Here is a 15,832-nt window from a genome sequence, read left to right as displayed (position 1 = left end):
ATTGTTGGTGGTACAATGGTGGATGGAAGGGTGGGCCATGTGATTGCCAGCCCCATGGCAACTGTTGTGAGGTCATGAAAGCAGCTGGAAGATTCCTGCCCTACCTAGAGAGCCAGTTGGCTTATAGGTACCTGGTGTGGTGCAGGCAAGAAAATTTGTGCTCATATTAGATGTCGACCCAGCCTATAATGGCCAACATTGTGGTGAAGACCATCTGGCAGTCCAAAGAAATAAATGAGGCTGGAGACACACCAACAGGGATTGAGAGTTGGGCTCAGGGCACCAAGGATCAGCTGGGAAAGCCTACTAGCATCAAAGGCTTCCCCAAAAAGAAGAAAGCCGTCTCTTTCCATGGGTGGGTCACCTGGGAAGGTAAAGGGTGGAGGTAGAGTTTAATAGCTGCAACATGTGAGAATATATAGGAGACGGGATGCACAGTAGCACATCTGTGTTCAAAAGGTTCAGATTCAATCCATGGCATCTTCAGGTGAAAAGGCTTCTGGTAGTAGAAGATGCAAAAAAAACCAAAAACTTTTCTCCTTCAGTTCATAGAAAATTGCTGCCCTCAGATCCCAGCTGGTTGGATAAAACTCCCAGAATTTTTAGCCTATGTAGTAAAGCTGGCTGAGAATAATGAAGGTTTGTAGTCCAACACTGGGCTAAGAGGGCAGTGGATCTCATCTTATCAAAAGCAGATAGTGCAATAGTGGTTATTGCTACTAACCGAGGCTTAGGAGAGACCATCTTGCCTGCTGGTAGCCTAACACACCACCAGCATTGGCTTGTTCCTAGTTTGGTCTGGTTTTGGGTTCTAACGACACACAGATTGCTCATATCTCAAAAGCCAGCCAGCCCTTCTTCTGCATACGTTGCCTGGATTCAAGCCCATGAACTCACACTCTCAGTTTACTTTTTGGGGAAAATATACACATCTTTGCTCTCCCTGTGCTTTTTAAAGACTTACTGCTGATTCTAGCATAAGCAAATGGGAAAAAATGCTTCCCGTTTTCTTCTTCATCTTCTGGTTTCAAACATAGCATGGGAAAAACATCCAGGTTTTATATGTACATGACCCTTAATATTGCTCTCTTAAGTAAGACATTTGTTTGTAAAACTATATACATTAATTTTGTCAGGCATGTTCCACTAGCTCTTCTGTATACATGTGTTTGTGGTCATATTTGAGACGAAGTTAATGCTTCCCTAAGGGAGGAAGGGGCATCCTCCATATCTTGAAGAAAGTGGCTCATGATCTGCTTGTGTTGGATACCTTCTGCCTGGTCTTCAGACTTGCTTTTTTTCCCAGGAAGATCTTGAAGAAAATAGTGGGGTGTCAATTGCAGACAGTACTGGATAAAGTGGATAATTTGATCTCTTTCATTCCAGTTTTCTCAGATCTGGCTGTGGTACAGAAACTGTTTCAGCTGCTCTGATGGGATGCACGAACCATGTTCTTGTTCATTTGGACTTCTCATAAAGTTTTGTGCCACTGAGCATGATACTCTTCTGGACTATCTAAGAGATGGGTGTTGTGCAAGTGGATGGGTGGGTGGCATTATCCTGCACCAATTCCATTCTTTCAAAAGTGAGTGGTTGGTTTTATTTGGTAATATTAAGAGAAGAAAAATGAGACCTTGGGGCACTTGAACATACCAAGCCCCAGGACTTGATTCTCGTCCCTCTACTGTTTATTTATTTAAATGAAACCTTTGGGAGAGGTCATTTGTTAGTTTGGAGGGAGCATTACTATACATAATGATACCAAACTTTATAGCCTTAACAGCAGAAAATGCAGAGGAGATCCTCACGCAGTGTGTGAAAAGTGAAAGATTAAATGGAATAGCAAGAAACTAGGTTAAACCGAATCACAGCAAGCAGAAGTTATTTCTTGTTCTTATTTTGTGCCCCAGTGTTGATTTTATAGAGATTTGCATTCCTTGACAGAATTAGAATTAGCAGGTGAATTATATTATCAGGAAAGTCTTTTCCAGTGATGTCTAGTTTTCTGTTGTGTCCCTTGGGAGTGGAAGACATTGGCAGTAGTCACTCTTATTCTCATTACCTTTTTATTCTAATGTGTTGGAAATATCACACTACCTTTGAAAATGATCTAAAACTGTAGTTGGTGCTCACAGGCTGTGAGCTGAGATCTGCTTCAGCAGGGCAGCATTATATTGAGGTCTCTGCATTAATTAACACATTTCCTGTATAAAATTCTGAAGGCTAAAGCCTTCCATGATTTGGACTGTGCTACTTTAAGAATGACCTTCTTCAAATAGGTGCTGTGCTATTTCTTTGGATTCTCTCCCATTTCAAGAATTAGGAGAATGGGATTTTTTTTTTTTTACTATTGCTCTATCTTCTAGAACAGTCTACTCCTTGTTCTGCTATTGGAATTTATTAGCGAGATCAATAGGATTTTATGTGAGTCACCAAAATTTTGTTAAACTTGGCGGTGGGATATAAATGATGCAATAACAAAGTAAGAACAGATGTCTACCAACTTGTTGGACTTCAATTCTCAAAATTTTCAGTATAATTTTCTGGCATTTCTGTACAGTAATCCCAAAATCTTAGGTTGCCAAATAATATGTTAGATAAAGGCATCCGAAGATCCTTTGCTGTACCTATCTCTCTTCAATATATTATGTAAGAAATAAAGTAGTTCAGTACTCTATCTAAGGATAATGAACTTTTTCTCAAACCAGAGTCGAGCCCTATTTTACCACTGAAAGTCCCAATCTGAATTTGAAGCGTTCTTCTGCTTGCACTAATGTTTCTCTTCTGAACCTAACTGATGGGGAACGTGATGATTCCACCACGGAGAATGAATCCACAGATGATGGGGGTCCACCAGGGGGAGCAGGAGGCGAAAGATGGGATCCTCTGTTTCCCATCAAGCCAGCTTGGTCAGAAGATGAAGATGATAATTCCAGCCAGCAGGTGAGGCAATGCGACACAGTCGCACATATGGTACCTGTTGCTGCTTTGTCAATTAAGCATACAGCCCCGAAGCATTGTTCTAATAATAGACAAATTAAAAAAATGTATTCCCCACCCCACTTCCCCAGAAAAGAACATGACACTTTAAACAACAACTTGATTAGGTCTCTAAGAGCTACTTTTATGCCATAATACAGTTGTTTTCGAGGTGCATAAAACTACTTTTAATGCTATAATTGAGTAAGGGTTTCTTTCTACAAATCTCCCCCAAAGGTTTGTATTCTTGATGAGTTTTAAGTCTATCTATTTTTTCAGTCCACATTCCACTTTAAAGATGTTACTTCCAAGACTCTCATCTTTTCTTAGTGAACAGAAAGGGTCAATCCTGCTGGAACTTCTAGTTTTGCCTATATCTGCTATTCTCTCTTCCAGCTTCCATATTCAGAGAAAAATTAAAATGGTATTAATATATAGCAACCAAGGTTTAAGCCAAACAAAGAATCCCTTACTGATGCTTTTGCAAATTCAGGAACGCTTCCAGATGGTGTACTTGATGTCTAGTCAGAGGTTGCAGTTGATTCCAAAGCCAGAGGATTATAACACTATATTTTTAGAGAATAATTCAGTTGTGGGCCTTCTATAACAGGGGTGTCAAACTCAAGGCCCGGAGCTGGATGCAGCCCGTGTGGTGCTTTGATCTGGCCTGTGGGGCCGCCTGGAAATAGCAAAGGACCAGCCCACGGTGCCTCTGCCAACAAAAATGGAGCCCGGGAGGGCCATAGGTGGCCCTCCTGCACTGTTTTCGCTGGCAGAGGGTTGCAGGAGGCTATCATAACCGAAAATGTAGCTCAAAAACCAATTTCCGCTGGCAGAGTGTTCGGGCCACCACAGGCACCCCAACACAAGTGACTTTGAGCTGGCTACGCCCATCCCATCCACTCCCACTTCAGCCCCCAAGGTCAAACACAACCCTGATGTGAAATCAAGGTTCCAGCGAAACCAAGGTTGACACTCCTGTTCTATAACATTCTAGAAAATAATTCCTATTTTTTTATGTTGGGATCAGCATTTCTTTGGGCAAGCAATCTTAGTTTGTTTTTCTTTTAATTTGTTGTTAACTTCATATTCTTACCAATCCTGAACTTAACAATGTATATTGTTACAAATATTTTTATATTTTTCCTGAAAAGGGCTTTTCTTGAAGATTTTATTCTTCTGCAGTCCTACTTCTATATTGAGCTGTTTATGCCATTCCTTTTTCTTCATTTACTTTCTACACCCAAGCGTGGCCTTTTATATTGTTCCAAATATTTCTTTGTCCTCTTGGCCTTGACCACCCCCAGCTATGAAGAGTGTATTGTACATACAAGCTTAATTTCTACTTTGTCACTGAAAGATTCTAACTATCAGTAATGAACTTTTAGATCCCTAACAAGACCCGTCTTAACTCTCTAACATGTAGATAATGTTTTTCAGATGATGCTGGTAAGCAATCATCCCAGTTTGGAGAAGGGCTCAAGCAAGGAATTAGCTTGGACTCACTATATAAACACACGAGGAAAGGTCTAACATCCCACCCCAGTGCTTTGAGTTTTATCTTGTCTTTCCCAAAACAAGCTGCCAGTCTGGGGAGGTTCCTGTGAAATAGACATAGAACAATCAAATAGTTTGAACTTTAGATGTGTGGGCTGTCATACCTTACAGCTGCCCCCTCTCCATTTTAAAACCATTGAGAGACTGAAATAAATGTCTGAAAATGTGTATTAGTCAGAAGTAAGTGGGTTGTGATTTGCTTGATCAGTTTCCTCTTGCTTTTTCTCCTAGCAGGAAGTGAGTAATAGTGGCCTTTTACGAGCCAAGGATTCTATCACCAGCCTCAAAGAGAAGACATCCAAGGTCACCCACCATCTTCAGAATCTGCAGGTCTGGAGGCTGTAGGTTATTTGCATAGGCTACTACATAACTGAAGTTTTAGCGTCTCAGGTTCACCATTCTCTTTCTGCTTTTATAGGCAGGAATACAGAATGGAATTAGTCTCCTTCCTAAGGTTACCAATGCAAGAATGCTTCAGTCCAACTCACTTGGCCAATTTGAGAGAGGAGAGGCTAAATTCTGTCCATTCTGTGAAATCGGATTTAATTTTGCCTCATTTGGTTGGCTTTACTTTTTGAGCTCTGCTTGGAAAAACTGGTTGCTAATGTCCAAGCTGTGTGAGAGCAACTTCTGACAGCAATTCAACTTTGGGTGCATAAGCCATGGGCTTGCATTTACACAGCTCCTGTCAGACCCTGCTCCAAACTTTGGTTAAGCTCACAGCTGCTCCTGTAGGCAGAATGAGAGGGAATTCTAACAGTGATCTGGCTTCCTGTGTAAAATCTGTCAGGCTTTCAGAGACTAACCTGGAGCACTGTGATATCACACTTTAGATTTACTACTGCTTAATCTATTGAAGTAAGTGTACAATTAATATACTACAAGCAAATACAATAATTCATATACATAACAGAATAATCCACAAATCAAATATAATTGTTCCAAACCAATTTACAGACATTTTTCTAGGCAAAACCCTTTTTGGCCTATCTTCCAACAGGAGCCGTAGGTCAAGGAAGATTCCTTGACTTTTGAATTAACGTCTACATCATCTTGGTTGGGTTCAATCTGAGTCTATTTCTCCCCATCCAGGTTCTGACAGCCTACAAGCATTGTCTCAGAGCTATTGTATTTACATGCAATGATTATTTTATTTGTTTGTTTGTTTGTGTTTAAATTTATTTGTTGCCTATCTGCTGTGAGACAGCTTACAATAATAATAAGGAAGAAAATGAAAAAAATGTAAACAGAACAGAAGGAAAATACTAGAACTCATACAATAAACAATGAAAAAGGAGCACAAGCGAATACAAGGTATACGATAATCGAAAAGATGGGTGGGTAGACAGCAGAGGGCAAGGGATAGGAGAGGTGGAGTCTGCCATCAATTCAGCAACTACCTCCAATGTGGAATTCCCCTCATTTGGTCCCAAGGCCAACCAGATCTTCAAACTCTTATGAAAAGATAGAAAGCTGGGAACAGATCTTACCCAGGACAGTAAGATGTTCCAAAGTTTAGATGCTGCAGCAGAGAAAACTCTTTTTCTAATCTCGATAGTCAGAGTCCTTTCACTGATGGGTTCTGAAGTAAGCCCTTGTGCCGGTACGAGTAGGATGGGCAAGACAAGGTAATCAGGCAACCTGGATCAATGCAAGTTCGATCATAATATGATATTTTTTTTGTAAGAGGACCATTGCTCCATTGCAAGACAGTTAAGATCAGCCTCACAGAGCCAAATGGCTGAAGCAGACCTCCTTGCCAAGTAAATTTTTCTCTAGAAGAAAACAGTACATGGAAAATGGGCAAATGCTGCTAGATAGCTCAGGGCACAGTAGGCAGGAGGTGCAGTGCTTGCTTTAGAATTGCCAAAGCGGAATTTAAGATAATGTTTTTGCTTTTATTATATATTCAGTGAAATGATAGGGACAATTGAAAATATTAAAATAGTTTTCCTTTAAACAAAATCTCTGGGAGTAGAGAGTTGGATGTGGGAGAGAGTTACTGAGATGCTGTGTTTCTTTCCAATGCTGTAATGAAATGGATGTTGAACTCATCCTTTAATAGAGGTTCAAGTTATCAGATTTATCATAAAAAAAGAGAAATGGGATAATTTTCCATTTGCTCCCTGTCCTAACTTCTTGAAAAGACTTTTGAAGAAAAGGAGATGCACAACGTTGAATGCAAATCCACACTAGCTCATTCCTTTTGTTTGCTTGTTTGGCCACCTGAGTTTTTTTTCCCCTCTGAAATTTCTTGAAGGAAAGCTGTCGAAAAGTGACAAAATCTGTGGAGGATGCCGAAATAAAGACCAGCGTACTGGAAGAAAACTCAGCCCTCTTGCAGGTGAGAGAGAGGATGTCCATTTTTGCCCCTAAGTGTCTTTTAACCCTTTCCCGGGAATCTTTTAGCAAAAGAAAATCATTCTCTACTAGGGATTAAGGAGATTATAATTCAGGTCCATAATCAATCATCAAAACTCTCCCAGGCTCACCTATACACAAAACGATTGTTGGAAAATTTAGAAAAGGGAGATGCATGCAAGAGAAATAAGCACCCTCCATCATATTTGATTCCTTCTGGCATATATTTTTAACAGCAATATGAAAATGGTTTGTTGTTTAATCTTTTCAGAGATTTTGCTTTTTAAATTCTCAGTCTCACCAGCATTGAGTACAGGTTAATTTTGGACTGGCATTGAAGAGATTGTGGCTCCCATATATAAAGGGAGGGACTGGGATTTTTTGGGCCTGTCCCACCCTCTATTAACCCAGTCCCCTGAAAGGAATAACACTGGAAGAAACCAGAAAAATTAGAAGTAATCTTGCCAGCTTCAATTTCTCATTCAAAGTTGGAGTAGAAATCTAATTAATCACCATAGTTAGTTATGGTCATATTTCCCGGTGGGTTATCTGAGTGTTATATGGTTAAGTGTCAAGATAGCAATATTAAGTTATTATCCTCTGTAGACTCCTAAATAGGTAAGAGGAGGAGGAGGAGGAGGAGGAGGAGGAGGAGGAGGAGGAGGAGGAGGAGGAAAGGATGATGCAAATTCTCCATCTTGCTCATCCTCTGGTTTCTGGCTGAACCATCTCTTTTTTACATGCTCTAAGTGATCCTGCAGTTTGTCCCTTTCATTTACCCTCTTATTACATTTGAAAGGTTTGGAATTATTTGGATTTCATTACCAGCACTCATAAAGAAAGCAACACAAGACTGCATTTTTCTGAAGATTTGCTGAGTTGTGTTTTCTAAAGGTTCACTTTGAGGTGAAGAATATCTTTTAGATGAACAATGAGTCCAGATGTACTGGACTACCACAACTGGAATGACTAGCTAGCCCAGCTATATGGTTGGAAATTAAGAGCATTGTGGTCTATAACATCTGGATTGGAGATCCAGGTTGGAGAAAAGTATTTTGTTGCTCCCTGTTACTTTCTTGTGGATTTGAACTCTAAAAAACTTTACTGTATTAGCATGCTAATTGGAAAAGAGAGCAGCACATGTATACATATACTAAATACCCCAAGTTAATCTTGTTCTTTCCCTGTCACTTCCCCTACTCTGTTTAGGAGAAACTGCGTAACTTACAGCAACAGGTTCAAGTAGAAGACTTTCGTTGGTAAGACCTCATGGCAATTGCTGGAATAGGGGATGGCGAGTGGGGTCTCCAAACAATTTTTGTACTTCAGAAGTAGCATGATCCCCAAGGTTGCCCATCCTTGGGGAGAGTGATCTCCAGAAGTACACTGTTGCTCTCTTGGTACCTCTCTGAGGAGGGAATGGGAAGGAGTCTTGATTTTGCTGGAGACATCAAGATATCCTCCAACGTGGTCTCTTTCTATCACATCTCACTGTAGGAAATGCATGCTGGAGCTGGCCCAGAAGGAGGTGTTGCGGCTATTGGCCCAGTTGGGGCTATGCTTGGAAGGAGTGCTTCCCCAGAGGGAAAGGATACAAGTGGAACAAGGGCAGGAGCTTAGGATGCTGCGGGAGGAACTGGATGAAGTCTCTTCTGCGTATGTACCCTTTTTGACTAAAGAAACTATGTCTCTTCTCCAATCTCCAGTACTCTTAGGTCCTTCTGAGTTGTGGACTCTTATTCCTAGTGAAAAGAAGGACCAGATCTAAGAGATGATGGTGTCAAGAACAAACCATTGATTACTGTTCCCTCGGAGTTAATTTTTCCAGTTCAACTAGAGGTCTGTTATTAGATAATGATAGCAAGTATTTGTAGTGATGGGGTTTGTTCCCTGCATATTTATATTAGGATTTTTTCCCCATAGAGGTGTAGTTTAGGAAAGTTGAATACAAGTTTCATAATCCTCATTTTGTATTGACAAAGTATTATAGTCTACACATCTTCAGGGAATATTAGTATATTATTAATTAGTGCCTTTTTGCCCTGTAACTGATTACTGTATTTTTTCTTTTAAAAAGTGAAGCTGTCTAATATTTGTGGATCTTCCAAGGTCAAGCTTCATCCAACTGCCAGTGATCCCTTTTTCTCAGTAGGTCTTTTTTTCTGTAACAGTGTACAATTAATTCTACCTCTTGTTGCTTCAAAAGTATCAGATGGTAGAAAAATTCAAAGATCAGATTCAGAATAAATGGTGCATGGGTGTCCTCCAGCATAATTTTGACAAAAGTCTACCGTTTCAGATGAAATCCCCTATCTAGCTCCCCCACTTCCCTTATTGTAATGAAGGATAAAAGAGAATAAAAAGCAGAGGAACAGGGAGTGTGCAGCTTCTCCTGGAACACAAATACCACAGACCAGGATGTCACTATCCTTTCAGCCAGCCTGTGAGAGGACTGTAAAATGAGATTGCTCCATTTCAAGACCTGCTCCACAGATAAGGAAACCTACTGTTCTGTGTGGCAGGCAAAACGTACATCTCTCTGAGCTGTTATAGGGCTATGAATTTAGAAATTGTGGAAATTTCACTTACAGCTGCTATCTTTTTCCTTCTATGCCAGGGCAAAGCGGGCATCAGTATCTCTCACTCAGGTCCGGGAAGATCTCGATGGACTCCTGGAAGACATATCCCGACATCTTGCAACGCTAAAGAATATGGAAGCATCCAATCGGCCTCCTTTTAATTGTGCTAGATGTTCCAGGTACCTAGTTTAAACCTTTGGATCAGAACTGAAGAATACAGACCAACCTGTTAATGAGAATCAGAAGGTTAGACTAAGGAAGGATGTGGTGTTAGGTGTGATTTCTTTGATTTCACTCAGGGCAATGTCATAAAGCCACTCAGCAATGATTTGCTAATTGCAGTTTATTAAACAAAGCATTACAGATAGTCTTTGTTTTATGATTTTAAGCCATAAACCACCGGTGGACCTGTATTGTTGTTTGACTTCTCATCCTGCTAGCCGTTGCAAGAGGTCTTCCAGTGACTTTCTTATCCCAGAAGTGGTATGCAATACCAGAGAGATTTCCTTTGTGTCTGAAATCGTTAAAAGAGAAAAAATGAATTTCACCAATGGAACTCTAGCTTCTGTTTCCAGACTTACTTTCCCTTTGTGACTCAAAAACATATACCATAGAAATTTGGCACTCTGTCTTTAAATTGTGACAGTACATTTTGTGGTGTTTTTTGGCATGGCAGATAGATGCTGGACTTGATATAACTTCTGGTTTATTATCCCCACAGGCCACAAAAACTAAGATAAAACCAAACATACCATATTAGGACTTAGCATGATGGATTGACTGATTAAATCAATTTAATAGCTTCCCAGTTGACATAGGGAGGTGTACACCAATAGAAAGCAATGTGTAATAAGTTCCCAAAATAACTTCATCCAACCAAAACCACTCTATAAGCCAGTGGTGGCTAACCTTTTTCAGCTCCTGTGCCAATAATTACGCATGCACATGTACCCAGCATCCTGGGGCCCCCACACTCCCTGTGCATGCGCATGCGATTCCCCCTTGCATGCCACACGTCTACGCAGGCATGCACGATTCCCTCGCGTGCCATGCATCTGCACATACATGCATGATCCCTCCTTGTGCACAGCATGTCTCTGCGCATGCGCGCCCTTCTCCCATGCACCCTCCCTTTGCTCCCTGCGCATGCACGCCAGATATTTGACAGTGGGGCTCTTCCGGGTGACCTCTCACATGCCGGGGGAAATAGCTTTGCATGCCACTTCCGGCACGCATGGCATAGGTTCCCCAACATGGCTATAAGCAGTCAAATGGCACAAATCTCCCACCCAGGTCTCCCACATCTTGGAAAGCCAGGTCTCTGGAGGGAAAGCTATATATGAACTTCAACTCCCAAAATTCCTGAGCCAGTTCACAATTCCTGAGCATGAGTTGAAATCCATATAGCTTAATGTTGCCAAGACTGAAAAATATTTCCTTACCAGATGGGCCTGATTTATCAGCACAGCTACAAACTCTTTTAAGATTTTTCTATCAAGGACTATCCAAAATTTTTGCTTAAGCAGCCCCTGAATAGTATGTCAGCTAGAAATACTGACTTGATATTATAGATTTCCTTTCATAGACCAACAAGTAATTGCAGTTTTCCAGTTCACAGAAGAGCAAGTTCAGTATTAACAGAAGCAAGTGAATTGACTACTCGCATAAACAGTTAATTGGCTGCTGCTGAAAACACAGTTTTCTACAAAATCGAATCTCTGGCATTGGCTTTAGAAAACTGAGAACACCTATTTTCATTTATTTAAAAAAAACATGTTGCTGAAGCTCATGTAATTGGCATGTGTGTTTAGAAGAATCAAGAAGAGTTGGGTTTTAAAATGGCTGCTTTTTAAAACTCTTTCCAGGTTAGCTGTTTCATACATATTTCCTACCTTCTCTTATTTCTTCTTTCAGTAGACCACCATGTCAGTTCTGGAAAAAGGGGCAACTGTACTAAAGCAATGTTAAGTTGGAGCAGTGCTTCTTTGTCTCTTTATGTTAAATACTTCCAGAGATATCTCATATTTACAATATTTTCAGTGCAGCAAACGGCACTCTTCTGACATGGCATGGAAGGAGTTTCCTTGACGCTGTACCTGGGCTGTTTGTCTCCCTTTCAAGACTTAAACCTATCATATTTTCTACATTAATTGACTGTGTAAATGGCATCCCTTCTTTTCTTTCTTTTTTTTCCATTTCCCGGTTCCCACCCACAGCTACAGCATTGTGAATACAGAGGTGCTGCGAAAGATGTTTGAACATGCGATGGCGCCCATTTTGGAGGAGCTGAAGCAGAGGGGCCAACCAGAAGGCATATGCCCCAGCTGCCAGCATTTGCAGAAGACGATGACACAGTGAGGCACAGAGTAGACTAACCCCAGACCCTCCTGCCCCCAATAAAATGTTTCCAGAGTGCAGTCTTTCTGGAGCATTTTTCTGACCCTAAGTTATGCAGGCCAGACCAAGATGGCCTTGCACTGGGAAGTCTGGAGACAGATCCATCTTGGCTAAGGATGTTCAATCTGCAAAGCTGCCTTGCCCAGATTCTATTCTAGGATTCTGTTCCCATTCTAATCAGACATCTGTTCACTAAAATTTCTGGTAGAAAAATATTTTGAAATACTGGAGATTGTATCTGGGATTTTCAGAGGGCAAGCACAATAGTTTTGTCACTAAGCTTTTCTTCCTCTCCTCTTGGCTAATACAGGGAATTCAGTCCACAATCCAAAAGTTAAATGAAAATTATACACGTGTTTTTCTGAGCACTTCTGTTAGTACTGAATGATAGATTTAGTGTGACTCAAAGTGAAAGTCATTACCTTGACAGGGAACAATCAACAATATTAATTGTATTTATAAATATAAATTAAATTTTGTTTTTTCCTGGTCCTGTTGATTTTGGAGAGTGCAGCCTCCTATTGTTTTTCAAGTCCAAATATGACTCAAATCTGATTAGTGCCACACATCACTCAGCTTCAGTTTTTGTACTCAATGAGTTGTTTTCCTTCTTTGTTGCTATTCTCATTTGTAGCCATTTTCTTATAAATAACAGTCCTCAAATTTTATGAGGAGGATAATAGCACTAATGTTGGTGTAGGACAGTAAAACAATGTGAATAAATGTTAGCTTTGCTCCTGGGCAGTAAACCTAAAGGATGTCTGAATTCTGTGTGATGTAATATATTTCCTGTGCAACTTTCAGATTTTGGGGTATGGGATCTCAGAAGATTTTTTTTTTTTTGGCAACACCCCTACTGAATCTCTGCTGGACAACTGTGCAAATGCATTTGTCAGCTTGGTGCCATGTATGTAGATCCCATAAAAACTCAAAGCAAGAATCACCATATTCTGGAACTTAAACAAGGGTGCCACACAGTGGCAGCTAAATATGTAAGTACATTTAAGTTAATTTCTAAGAATTTAACATAGAATAATGCTGCAATATCAGTTTAAAGTAGGTTTGATAGATGAAACTTTAGATGATCTAGTTAAAACTGAATGCATAGATCTATTGAAATAATTAATGGAGCTGTGTCTTCATATTGATGGGTATCTGCAGCAGTGGAAGACTAGATCTTAAGCCAACAATATATTGTCAAGCCTGGGTGTCCTGGCAGATAGATGCCTATCTCTGAACAGACATCTTTAGAGGAAACCACACAGGTCAGGGTAGCTCATTCTCAACTGACTGAAACAGGAAAGGCTCAAAGGTGCAGAGAAGGTTGTATTTGTACGGTGGGGTCCCAGGGACATCTAGCTATCACATGCCCTGCCAAGACCATTTTTTTGGCTTTGTCAATTACTATAGAAAATATATACATTATTTTGCAGATTTCACTGTACCTCTGGCCCTGTCCATTGCTCAGGAAAACATTAATTTGGAATGAAGATGTATGACATGCTTTTGGAGCTTTAAAGACTGCTTTTGCATCAGAATCCATCCTCCTTCAGATATGGCTATGGGGTAGTACTGGTAGAAGCTGCAAACTTTCCATGGAGATACATCTTAGAGGAGGCATGCCCTGTGTAAGTATGCACTGACCACCAGAATTTAGAGCATATTTGTAGATGCTATGAGTTCTGGTGGTCAGTGCATACTTGCTGCAGGTCACTTGGACTCTTCGTGATCATTTACTTTTGAGATTTTTGATCACCATGAATCAGGATGATGCAAGGTGGCATGTCACCTCCTGCTCAGCCTGTCATAGAACAAAAGACACACCAGATAAGTAATGAGGACTTTTGGTGCCACCACCCATCCCAATATATCCTTGGGCCACTGAATCCTTAAAACTTCATAACATTTAACCAGGGGGAAAGGACCCTTTTGATAATGATGAACACTTTAACAAAGATGGATTATTTCATAGAGTGCTTAGGATTGGCCCCAGTCAAAGACACAACTCAGCAATTTTTACAACATATCTTCTGTTTACATAACTTACCTGACTACTTGGTCTCAGACTATAGTCCACAATTTACTACCAAGTTCTGATGAAAACTTTTCAAAAGTTTTGGGGTCCAGATCCATCATATGGAATCAGATGGGCAGATGGCATGAGTGAACAGAAATCTGGAGATTTCAAGGCAGACTTCACCACAATCACTACAATAAATGCAAAAGGATTTTAAAGAGATTATACTGAATTGAGTGCCATAGGTATTGACTTGTCTACATTCTTGGCTTGACTATAGATTAAAATGTCTAATGTGGACTATAAATAGAGCAAATGGTCTCCAAAAGCAACTTTTTTCTTTGTTTTAAAAAAATGAAATGAAGTGTTATTTGTTTGCAAAAAAATCAAATTCGGAAGAAAGATATAAAATACTTAATTTAATATTTAATTAATACAAATCTGGCTGAAAAGTTTATTTCATTAAACCCTAAAAAAGCTATTTTTTGTATATTAATTCACAACTAAAACAGGAACTTGTATCGACTGATGAACATGGTAGATATACAAGGGGTGAATGTTGAACTAGTAGGATTAAGACTAATATTCAGAATGTATATTCCAAAGGAGGATAATGCATTTTTTTACAAATAACTTGTGCAATTAATATTGTTTTTAACAAACATTGTTTGATGGGGGATTAAAATTGAGTGATTTCAAGCCAACAGTAAACAGCCTAACCAAAGAAAACCTCCAAGACCACCCTAACAACACCGACAGAGCAAGCATAAAGTAAGAACATAACTGAGAGCAAACCCCTCTCCTTACTAGCACTGATGATGTTACCTAGTTTGGGTAATGCCTGCAAAAAGACAGTCAAGCTCAGAGAACAACAAGGACCCTTAATTGCCATTTGCCACTCCATCAGTGCTTATTTTGTTCCTTATTTCCTTATTGTAGTCTTACTTAAGAGTAGAACTTGCCAAAGGCTCCATGGAGGTTTGGGAGAAACCCAATACCCTGCCGTAATCTTCCCCTACCCCTTCCATTGAGAACATACAATCACAAGAGAGGAGGGATCTTTGCTTTCAAAGAAGCCCCATTCAGATGCATACTAGGAGAGTTTTCTCATGACGTCTGCTACTCTCACTGTATGTCTCATCTGGAAGCACAAGAGAGGGTTGACCACAAGAGGAGGATGTCAAGGAAGATGGAAAATGTAAGCAAGAAGCACACACACTCGGATTCATGGCCTGCTGGAGTACTTGATCAGAACCACTTTTTGGAGGAGGCTAAGTGCTCCGCAAAGCCACAGGTGACCACCTCTGGAGAGTCAACTCATAAGTCTTCTTGTAATGGGAGGGAATCCAAAAAAAGCCCCTCTCTGAAAGAATGCACAGATCTACTTGAAAAAGATAGCACTTAAAGTAGCAGAGCCAGAATCATGGAAGGCTTTATAAATCAAAATCAGCATTTTATACATGGAAATCTATTGAAAAGCAATGCAGAACCCACAACACACGAGAAACGGTGCAAGACTGCTTTGCATGAAGGCAACAATCCCAGAATGCCCAGCTGCAATTATTAAGCAGATGGAATCCCAGTTATTCTAAACCTTACCGAATCAGGAGTTTCCTACCTTTTCTCAATCCAGGAGTTGCTTGTGTCATCACTCTGTATAGCACTATAAAATAAATTCCCAAGAAATAAAATTTCTTCCTGGTGCCATTCTAGCACACTAGATGCAACTCCTTGATTGTGAAATTGTCAATTTTCCATAGATCTTAATCTTTTGCAGTGCAATTCACATCGTTCTGGAGACTAGCTCCTCCTCCATCATTCTGTATAAAGTAAAGTGCTTCAGCTTTGATCTGCAGGATTTAACAAGTGTCATTGTGTCATTAGGGTCAGGCCATTAAATCAGAGAAGTGGCCGCTTTGAATGCATAGTTCTTCTCATATTA

At 40.2% G+C, this 15,832-nt stretch overlaps 1 protein-coding gene across 1 annotated transcript; it reads left to right on the top strand.

The window, feature by feature from the left end:
• The first annotated feature begins 170 nt into the window (after positions 1–170).
• Positions 171–12,370, top strand: LOC113442845 (testis-specific serine kinase substrate). The gene is made up of 8 exons (XM_026710659.2): positions 171–355; positions 2,709–2,943; positions 4,771–4,866; positions 6,797–6,880; positions 8,107–8,156; positions 8,395–8,553; positions 9,515–9,655; positions 11,693–12,370. The coding sequence occupies exons 1-8, from the start codon at positions 171–173 to the stop codon at positions 11,832–11,834; spliced, it is 1,092 nt and encodes a 363-aa protein (XP_026566444.1). The 3' UTR covers positions 11,835–12,370.
• Positions 12,371–15,832: the final 3,462 nt, after the last annotated feature.

Source organism: Pseudonaja textilis, chromosome Z, assembly GCF_049901715.1.
Source record: "Pseudonaja textilis isolate UNSWEBS1 chromosome Z, rPseTex1.2, whole genome shotgun sequence".
NCBI classification, from domain to species: domain Eukaryota; kingdom Metazoa; phylum Chordata; class Lepidosauria; order Squamata; family Elapidae; genus Pseudonaja; species Pseudonaja textilis.
This window is presented reverse-complemented; position numbering and strand designations above follow the sequence as displayed.

Excerpts from the sequence above, each read along its gene's own strand:
- LOC113442845 (XM_026710659.2), top strand. The coding sequence starts at position 171 with ATGTCGACCCAGCCTATAATGGCCAACATTGTGGTGAAGACCATCTGG. Across the intron at positions 2,944-4,770 it reads ATGATAATTCCAGCCAGCAG|GAAGTGAGTAATAGTGGCCT; the intron begins GTGAGGCAATGC and ends TTCTCCTAGCAG. Across the intron at positions 6,881-8,106 it reads AAAACTCAGCCCTCTTGCAG|GAGAAACTGCGTAACTTACA; the intron begins GTGAGAGAGAGG and ends TACTCTGTTTAG.